At 38.5% G+C, this 10,330-nt stretch overlaps 1 protein-coding gene and 1 long non-coding RNA gene across 2 annotated transcripts; one reads left to right on the forward strand and one right to left on the reverse strand.

The window, feature by feature from the left end:
• The first annotated feature begins 235 nt into the window (after positions 1-235).
• LOC143876160 (pathogenesis-related protein PRB1-3-like) lies at positions 236-1,135 on the forward strand. Its single transcript, XM_077377846.1, has one exon. It carries the CDS (start codon positions 391-393, stop codon positions 877-879), a length of 489 nt encoding a protein of 162 aa, XP_077233961.1. The 5' UTR covers positions 236-390; the 3' UTR covers positions 880-1,135.
• Positions 1,136-4,922: 3,787 nt separating this feature from the next.
• On the reverse strand, positions 4,923-6,075 carry LOC143875770 (uncharacterized). The gene is made up of 3 exons (XR_013250194.1): positions 5,950-6,075; positions 5,695-5,767; positions 4,923-5,405 (listed from the first exon to the last, which is right to left on the reverse strand). It is a non-coding gene; the product is annotated as an uncharacterized LOC143875770 (long non-coding RNA).
• Between the last annotated feature and the right edge of the window lie 4,255 nt (positions 6,076-10,330).

Consider the following 10,330-nt stretch of genomic DNA (forward strand, 5'->3'; position numbering starts at 1 on the left):
AAAAAGGAATCTCGCTTTGGAACGTACCCCTCTCAAATTGAGAGAGAGAAAGAGAGAGGTCAAAAGATTCATCTAAAACCTAAGCAAGAGAGGATGAGAATAAACTAAAAAATCACACAACATGAAAACAACATCTTTAACCTAATCAAGAGAGGAGAACCTCCTCTCTTGATTAGGTTAAAGATGTTGTTTTCATGGAGGAGAGAGGACCTCTATATCTCTTGATTAGGTTCACTTTCGTGAGTCACGACTTGGCTTTTCGAAAAAGCAAGTGAGGTCTTTTGTAGAGTGTCCTCTATATATTACCCTAACAATAAGAGTCTCAATGTGCCAAAGCTTGAGATATTTTTGAGTTAGAGACTTTAAGAGAGTGAAAAGAAGTGGAGGAAGATGGAACAATCCGCCCTTGTATTGGCTTACATATGTGTCATGGGTCTAGCCCTGGTCCAAGTTTGTAGAGCCCAAAACTCCCCACAAGACTACCTAGACGCCCATAACGCGGCTAGGTCACAGGTTGGTGTGGGCCCTATGACATGGGACAGCACCGTGGCGGTCTACGCCGAGAACTATGCCAACCAGAGGAGCGGCGACTGTGGGCTCGCCCATTTTGACGGACCCTATGGCGAGAACCTATTTGGCGGGTCCGGAAGTGATTGGAGTGCGGCCGATGCCGTGAACGATTGGGTCAGCGAGGGTCAGTACTATGACTACAACACAAACACTTGTGCAGGTGGGGAGGTCTGTGGACACTACACCCAGGTCGTGTGGCGTGACTCAGTCCGGCTCGGGTGTGCCCGTGTCACATGCAGTAATGGTGCTATATTTATCACGTGCAACTATGACCCACCAGGCAACTACGTGGGTCAGCTTCCTTACTAGAAGTCTTAATAGGGCTATTGGTATTTAATTAAGCAACTCTTCTTTAAGTTGTTGAGAGGATATGATGCTGATCAGTGATCAGGAAAAAGATAAGAACAGTGTAGGGGTTGATTGCTATTAGTTTGTGAGCTTGATGTGTGTGTGTGTGTGTTTCTTTTAATGGTCATATGTGTTGTCGTTTCTTTACTTTGAGTTGTAGCTTAATGTTTTTCTCTTTGTTCTCCTATATATCTGAATTTAGCTCTTTTTTAATTTATTTAATATGGTGTTTTGAAATAACAATCGCGAACATTAGAACATTTTTAATCTGAATGTACTAATTTTAAGAGAATGTTATCTTAAAAGAAAAACTTTTAGAGCAATCATTGCTTTTTAAAGCTTGGAGAGAATCTCTCTCAATGTAAAATGGGCGTAAAACAGATTTTACACCCATTTTAAGTGGAACAATGGGTGTAAATTTTTTTACCCCCATTTTACTGTGAAAGAAATGAAAAGAAACAGAGTCCCAAGGAAAACAATCATGCTGGGAAAGTTGGCTTGCTTCCCAGCCGGCTATGTTGGGAGGCAAAAATAGAAACAGAAACATTTTTAGGCTTTTGGAAAAAGGCCTAGCTATAAAGTCTCTGTAACCTTGTGTGAATGGTGTTACGGCAAAGGGAGGCTTGGGCGGAGAGGCTCTTTGTGTGCGCAGAGAGGGGGGCAGGGGGTTCTCTGGTTCCTCTTGGGTCTTCTCTTGGGGTTTTCTCTCAGGTTACTCTCGGTACGTGTACGGTCTTGGGTGAGAGGAGCAAAGAAAGGGTTGCGGGTTTGTCGGTTTGGGTTTAATCCATTGTAATTGAAATACCCCAAGCGTATTTTCGTTTTTAATGAGGGTATTTACATAAATTTCCTAAAATTTTGTATTAGGGTTGTTTAAAATTAGTATAAATACTGGAGCAAACCAAGAACGGCCGGAGTTGTTCCCACCATCGGAATAAGGCAAATCGAGGTAAGAATAAGTTTTGATGGTAGTTTCGTATTGGATCTGTAGGAGTTTATGTTCTTGTGCCAATTAGGGTTTGTGGAGAGTTTTTTTTTTTTCTTTGTTCGGCGAAATTACAGCGAGTATCCGAAGAGTTTCTTGGGGTCTTTGTTAACCTTTTGTCACAAGCTTTCCAACGGATCCAATCTTGCTTGATTTCTACGAGAAACGAAGAAGTTATGGCCATTTTAGATTTGGTGTAAATCGGGTAAAAATCGCCCTAAAAAGAAAAATTTCTGTTCGACGATTCGGACGCCCTAACATTCTTCGGACGTCCGAAAGGGTACCTTCGGGCATCCGACTGAATGGACTGATAGAAATCAGCTCTCTAGTTCCAAGAGTCCAGAATGATTAAGGCACCCGAGGGGTTCCATCCGGACATTTGAACCATGTCGTTTGGGCATCCGAAGGGGACCCCGTTGGACATCGGAACTTGAAGATTATGGGGCTTTAATAAATAATTTTGTCTTCTATGTCAACTCTCTAATGTATCTATAGAGTTCATGCAGTCTAAGGATTCGCTTAAATCTCTTATATCCTATTGCTCAAGATCTATTATTGTGTGATAATTTATACTCATTGATTTCTAATACTAAATGAGAGAATTTAGTGATATAAGATATAAGAGAATACGGGAAACATTGTTCAAAGTTGATACAACTAAACAATAAACATGTTCAAAGTATATATTGTATGTAGGTATATCGGAAACATCTTTTAGTCTCCTTAGTAGAATTTGTTTTACGCAGTCGCAATGGCAAATAGACTCTAGCGTGGTAGTGGAAGGAACACCAATGACGATGTAAGCAAGGTGGCAACACCAAACTCCCCCTTATCATTTTGTCAAGAATAATAACATAGATACACTACTAAATCCAACGTCGGTTTGTTTAGATCTTGGGTAAAAAATTCTTGGAAAAAAGTTTACCTAAAATTAATTTTTAATTTTTATAGAAATCCCAAATGTTGGCCGTGTAAAACATCATTAGGCGACCCACATGGTCTTGATCCCATCCCTAATTGACATCATGCACTGCATAGAGGGCTACAAAACCCCACAGTTTAGCATTTCTCGGTGGGACACTAAGGTCATGTTTGTTTGGATTTTGAGAAATGATTGTCAACCCAATACTGATTATTGGATTGACTTACAATCAGTTCTCAAAATCCAAAATAAACAGGTCCCAAATGTAGAATTGAGTCCAATATTCAGTTTTGGACTCACAATCAGTTCTCAAAATCCAATACAAACAGAGCCTAAACGAGGCTTGATGAATAACTGCCTAGAATTATATCCGACTAAGGTGTTCTCAATGGCATTTGGCTGGACATATGGTTGTTGTTCGGTTCAATGGATCTGGTTAGGCCAAGTACCTGAGAGTCTGGTAGCAGCCAGTAACCAGGAGTAAACCGAATAAGGCTTTGTCCTTGATTGGTGATTCAAACCGAGGCACAAGTAGGGCTCAATAAATGTCTTTCAGGAAGGAGCCTAAGAACCCCGGGTCTTTTCTTCTTCTTTTTTTCGCATTTTCCTTACAAACTAGTTGCAGACCCGTGCGATGCACAGGGCAGCCCAAAAAAGAAAGCTTTATGATATTTTTTTAAATAAAGATTTTCCCAAATTTATGGTAGATATTCTTTAGTATGCAACTTTGTGAATGATTGTCATCTGTGATAGTATTTTGAGTCCAAAACTGAATATTGGACTCTGAATCGGTTCTTAAACTCCGAAACAAAAAGGGCATTGGTGAATCAATGTCAAGAACTGAACATGTTAATAGCAAAGCAAACTCCTTGATGGAACCAGACAACAAACCTGGAAACTATGGCCTAAACAAATTCTTATAAAATAATGAAAACATAGTATAACTAAGTAGCGAAACATAGAACATGACATAAACTAACTATTTCATGTTTGAATTGGATATAGAGGCTACAATCATTCTAGGAAATTATGCTCCTTTGTGTCAGCTAACTTCCCATCTCCTTTAGCTGTTGGTTTTGGCCCAAGCATATCCGAGTGATGCATCCGGATGATTTTAGGATGATGATCATGTCTTGCAGGGATAAGGAATTGTTGAAGTTCTTTTTATTTTTTTGCAAGTGTCTTGAATAGCATGGTACTTTTGTAAGAAAATTCTTTTTATTTTTGGAAAGGGATATCACATGACGATTTTAGGTATCTACCCTTCATGACGATTTCAGTTTCACTGGATTCTTCCCGAGTGGCTTAAAGGCCTACTTTTACATTACATAAATCATCATCAATGTACTGCACGATTATATTTCTGGAGTAGATGAAGCAACAATGAGGGCAATTAGAAACTTCACAGCAACAAAAGATGGACAAAGTGACCATCCTGCTGGCCAATATTTCCAGGCACCATAGAAACCTTAACTCTGCATGCTCTTCTAATGGAAAAGTTTTTTAGAAGATTGTGCTTCAGGGACAGAGCTCGACCTGTAATACATACCTTATATGCATCTCTGCTATTAAAAAACAACAGGCTTGCTACCATTGTTCTCAAGTATTATATGGCAATCGACATCACCAGGAGATGTTGCAATCGGCATGGAGTCCAACTACAAAATTCGGGTGGGATCAGGAAGATGAAAAGGCATCAATAATCACTATAACATGAAAAGACACAACAAATATGAGTCGACAAGTTGTATTTATCTAAAAAGGAATGCAAAGGGATATTTGCAACCCATGTAATTAATTCAAAAAACTTTGAATGATATTTGATAAATTCATCCTCCTCTTTCCCAGTTGCCAAGCCTGCTCAACCCAGAACACATAGAAGATATTTAAAAATAATATACAATTTTAAGGTTTAAATAAAAGTCATGACACATATTAAAATTGGGAAGAAAAAAGCTGAGAAGAAAAGGAAAAATAAACAAGTCCTGAAAAAGACCCAAAAAACTTGCAAGATCGCCATCAAAATAGCTAGACAAACCCGAAAGCTTGAATATCAGAGAATGAGAAGAAAATAAATAATGTATGATCGCCATCACAGGAAAAATACCACCTTAAGAAACCTTGAACATTAAGAGAGTTATAGGAAAAAAAAAATAAGGTCCCAAACTCACAGAACTTTGGAGACAAATTTTACAAAATTTGTCTTACAAAATTTTACAAATTTTACAAAATTTGTCTTACCCCACACACACACAAAATTTGCCATGTATTTGGAAGTTGTAACACTTGGAATTTGAATGAAATCTCCTTATGATGGAACCAAGCCACCCAAGATATGATCATACAGCTCCCTATTCCTTATCACCCAATTCAAGATAATTTGCCGTGGAGATACACCAAGGAGAGTGTGACCTTATTGTTGTTTCGACTTACCATGTTCAGACCCAACAACCTTCTCATTACTCCATAAATCCTAACCTTGCATTTGGAAGTTGAAATGTCAACCAAGGGTGAAGGTTTTCCTTTGTGGTAAAATTCCTTGGACGTCCGGTCTGATCCTACAGAAAAACTGTGTTCTCTCTGTCAAGAGAACTAGCTCAATTAGATTCAGGTAGTTACTATCATGACAAGGCCTTCAAAATTTTTACAACTTACTTCTCCAACCTCAATCCCCAAATTAACTTTTTTAACAGAAGCAGCGTTACCTTATTCAAATCTGGATTATATTCAGAAGCTACATGACTTTTAAAGCTTCACTAATAGAGATTCCTCTGGTTATGTTCTTTATGGACTGATGTAAATGGTTTGGTTGTTTCCTAGCTCTGGTTAGCTAATTTATAACTAACTACATAAATTTCTTTGCCTTTACCCGAAAGAAAGAGAAACCGTTGGAAGTCCTGTATAATCTTCTTGCTTCGAGGAGCTGCTCCATATAACATCAGCTTCAAACATTAGGAAAAAATCAAGAGAAATTAATAGAACATAGAGGTTTCAAACATGATCACATGATCAGAGAAAAAAGAAAATGTGAAATCATGTGCGATGTCATAAATGGGTTTCAACATAAGGTGCAGAGAGAATATATGGAAATATAGAAATTTTTGAATAGAAATATGTGAAATACCTTTGGGAAAAAATCAGCTACTTTTTTTTTTTTTCCTGATTGTGAATCCTAAGGAAAGGAACTAATAGAGAGTTTTACATTTGTGGAGGAGGGGTGCCACCTGGCGCAACCACGTTTTTTAACACGTTTTTAAATTTCGTTATTAAGGTTACGTGTGATAGAGGAATACATGTGAAACGGTGTGCCACATCCCTTAATGCGTTATTAAATTTCGGAATGCAGTGGGGGTGACATGTGGCGCAGCCTCAGCTTCCCACATTCAGCTTTACTTATATATATATAGATAAGGGTAACATTTTTTCCTTTCTTCTCTCAGAGAACTTGGTAAACCATAGTCACTAAATTGTGTTTACTTGAGATAAGTTTACCAGATTGGGTTTACTTGAGATTTGTTTGAAAGCTTGTTAATGATACTATTCTGATATATACAAACGCGAAATTGTCAATAACTCTCAGGCACAACCGATTGTGGGCCCCAAACCGATTATTTTACTTGGTGAACTCATTTTCCGTTGTTTTTTTTTTTTTTTTTCTGTCAGAATTAAAAATTTTCCATTTTTCAAGTGAAGTACAAACGTACTAGACCATGAACTTATGCTTTCCATGGAATAATTTTTCATTGCTATTTTCTATAATTTTCTTTTCCCTAGATCCAAATGTCCCTGTTATGTTGATATGGGTCTCGTTCTTTTCCTTTTAAAACGTTATTTCCTATTGTGGCTGTTCACTACAGTGATCGAAATCCTTGGATAAGTTGTTCTTGAGACTAGCTATTTTGCTTAAGATATGTTTCTCTTGAAATTATTTTGTTTTTTGTTCACTAATTTTGTTCTTATGAGAATATTTTATCTAGGAAAAAAGGTTGAAGTGAAAGACATCAAGCTTGTACAAGGATAAAATAAAACTTGGCTAGCTATCCCTCGGCGAACAACCCCAATATATAAAACAAATAAGGAGAGTCGTTCGGACCTTAAGATTGTTTCTCAGTTCCCTTAGTCTAGAGTAAACTAGGGAAGCTAGTGCAATATGTATAGAAACTCCACTTAGGATATGTCTTAAGTTTTGTGAAATGGCATGCTTAGTTGTATTTGGTGACACATAATATCCCTTCATTTCACTTCTAGTCTTACCACGACTCCTTTATTAATTATATGATCAGTTTCGTCATTGTTGGAAACTTCTGATACGATTCATGATTCTATTTTCCTGTCTTAATTATCAGTAATATTGTTTGAAGTTCTCCATGTAATGAAAGTAGTATTCTTTTTCTTGATAAGATTACTAATGATAACGCAACCTTGGCCATGTATGGCAGAGGCCAGGGGTGCAACTTGGGTCGGGGTCAACCCGAAACCGACAGGTTCAACCAAAATTTGGCTCTGGTCGAGTTGGAAAATCTAACCTGATTTAATTTTGGGTTGAGGCCTTGGGCAACCTGACCCGACCTGTTCCCGACCTCTCCCCTCTAATTTTATCGTGATTTTCAAATTTTTAGGGTTATGTTTTTTCTTCCGTATTTTTTTTCCTAGCCTAACCAGAACCCAACCCGATTTAGGAAAAAACGGCTGAGGTCAGGGTTGAAAGATTTAGAGGCTAGTTGGGTTAGGGTTGACCATCCTCAAACCCAAGCCTCCCTTTGGGTTGGGTTAGTGTTGTGGGAATGCTACCTTGGGTTGTCATAGGGTTGTCATAGTGTTGTGGGAATGCTACCTTGCTTTCATCAGGTAACATGAACTTATGCAAATAAATGTACTATACTCGTGGTGCACGAGAAGTGTTCCACAAATGACCTTGTGTTCACACATATTTCAGCCCTTTCTTCCTTCTCTATATACTCAGTCTTAAAGAGCATCAGCCCATGTTCGAGTGTTGGTATTGGTTTTTTCTCCTTTTCTAGGATGCAGTCACTAGCCCCACCTCGTGTTCATGTGGCGTTATTTATGCAAAACTCATAGGAAAGCTCGAAAAATTGTCATTCGAATTTTTCAAAGAAAACTCTGTGCTGGATCTAAATGAATTTTGAAGGAGTTTCACAAAGTCAGTCGTTTTCTCTCTGTTTTATGATTATTTTTTTTTTTAACAAAACTTATGTTTTAAATTCGTCTTTTTTGTCTGAAAATGTATTATTGACGTTTTTTTTTGAAAAAATTGTTAGAAAAATGCAAAGTTTTGGTTAAAAATTGGTAAGTTCTTTTTTTTTTGTGAAATAGGGGCTGTCAGTGCTTCTAGAATTCCCAAAGGACAAGAATACCCACCTTTTTATCTCACTTCCCTATGCATTTTCACCTACCCTATCACCTTTTTAGCTCACTTCCCTAATAGTTCCGAGATATAAAATGTGGTTCCTTAGTGGTTCTGTGGTAGAAAATGTGGTTCCGTACTTGTTCCGGGGTATAAAATGTGGTTCCCTAGTCGTTCCGAGGTATAAAATGTGGTTCCCTAGTCGTTCCGGGGTATAAAATGTGGTTCCTTAATGGTTCTGAGGTATAAAATGTGATTCCCTAGTGGTTCCAGGGTGTAAATGGGGTTCCCTAGTGGTTCCGAGGTATAAATGGTGGTTCTATAGTGGTTCAAGGGTATAAAATGTGGTTCCCTAGTGGTTCCGAGGTATAAAATGTGGTTCCCTAGTGGTTTCCTAGTATAAAATGTGGTTCCCAAGTGGTTCTGGGGTAGAAATTGTGGTTCCCTAGTGGTTCCGAGGTATAAAATGTGGTTCCATAGTGGTTATGGGGTATAAAATGTGGTTCCGTAGTGGTTCCGGGGTATAAAATGTGGTTCCCTAGTGGTTCCGGGGTATAAAATGTGGTTCCATAGTGGTTCCGAGGAATAAAATGTGGTTCCCTAGTGGTTCCGAGGTATAAAATGTGATTCCCTGGTGGTTCCGGGGTGTAAATGGGGTTCCCTAGTGGTTCCGAGGTATAAATGGTGCTTCCATAGTGGTTCCGGGGTAAAATGTGGTTCTCGAGTGGTTCCGGGGTATAGAATGTGGATCCGTAGTGCTCTGTTTGGATGCCGGTAGATGTTGGGAGGATTTGGAGAAGCAGAAGTCAAAGGTAGATTGAAAGTAAATCAAAAGGGAATCAGTCAAAGGGAGATTGAGAGCAAATCTCTCGTAAGGTGTTTGGTTGGTTTGGGAGATATTTTTTGGAAAATGTTATTAGCACTATTGTATTTTGATGAGGGCACTCTCACTTTATTAAAAGTATAGTATGGCCCGCACCATTGGATGATCCAAACCGTCCATTAGATGGGCCACAACCTAAATAGGTTGTGCTCCAAAAATTATTTCCATAGGTTGATCCTAACCGTCCAATCCATAGAGGGTTAGGATCAACCCTCTAACATTCAGATCGGAGGGTTAGGATCAACTTACGGAAATGATTTTTGGGGCACAACCTACATGGGTTGTGGCCCATCTAATGGACGGTTTGGATCATCCTATGGTGCGGTCCATACCGTACTTTTAATAAAGTAAGAGTGCCCTCATCAAAATACAGTAGTGCTGATAACATTTCCACTTGCTCGGCTTGTGGCCCGTCTTGATGCAAAGATTGGAAGAAGTAAATGGGTGAAAAGGTGGCTAGCAAAAGTCGAAAAAAAATAGTAATCATTACGGTTTATTAGATTTGCGATAGAAATGGTAAGTTTTAAATGAAAAATTACCGAAAAATGGTAAAAAAGAAGGAAAATTACAAACAAAATATGACAATTACCAAAAAAAAAATTACCCATAAAAGTTATGAACTTATGACAATTACTGAAAAATTAAAAGAAAATGTTATCAACAGTATCGTATTTGTATTTTGATGGGGGCACTCTCGTTTATGAAAAGTACGTTATGGCCCGTGGATGATCCAAACTGTCCATTAGATGGGCTACAGCCTAAATAGGTTGTGCCCCAAAATTCATTTCCATAGGTTGATCCTAACCCTCTGATCTGAATGCTAGAGGGTTGATCCTAACCCTCTATAGATCGGAGGGTTAGGATCAACCTATATAAATAACTTTTGGCGTATAATCTATTTAGGCTGTGGTCCATCTAATGGACGGTTTGGATCATCCTACGACGTGGGCCACACCGTACTTTTAATAAAGTGCGAGTGCCCTCATCAAAATACAGTAGTGCTGATAACATTTCCCAAATTAAATTTGCCGAGAATTTCTCCCCTTATTCCTTCGAATTGGTGAAATTTCTCGGGTTTTGAGGCTGCCACGTCACCGACAAGCGACCGAAATCCACGACGGTCAAACACCCCATTTTATTTAAATTTGCTACCAAACACACTCGGGCGAATTACTAGAATTACATACGCTGCTATTTCTCTCAAAATAAGAGAACCAAACAGAGCATAGTGGTTCCAAGGTATAAAATGTGGTTCCG

The sequence above is a fragment of the Tasmannia lanceolata genome, unplaced genomic scaffold, assembly GCF_043159265.1.
Source record: "Tasmannia lanceolata isolate RefF3 unplaced genomic scaffold, GAP_Taslan_0.1 ptg000004l, whole genome shotgun sequence".
Lineage (NCBI taxonomy): Eukaryota > Viridiplantae > Streptophyta > Magnoliopsida > Canellales > Winteraceae > Tasmannia > Tasmannia lanceolata.

Bases quoted from the DNA above. Each gene is read 5' to 3' on its own strand.
- LOC143876160 (XM_077377846.1), top strand. From the start codon at position 391: ATGGAACAATCCGCCCTTGTATTGGCTTACATATGTGTCATGGGTCTA.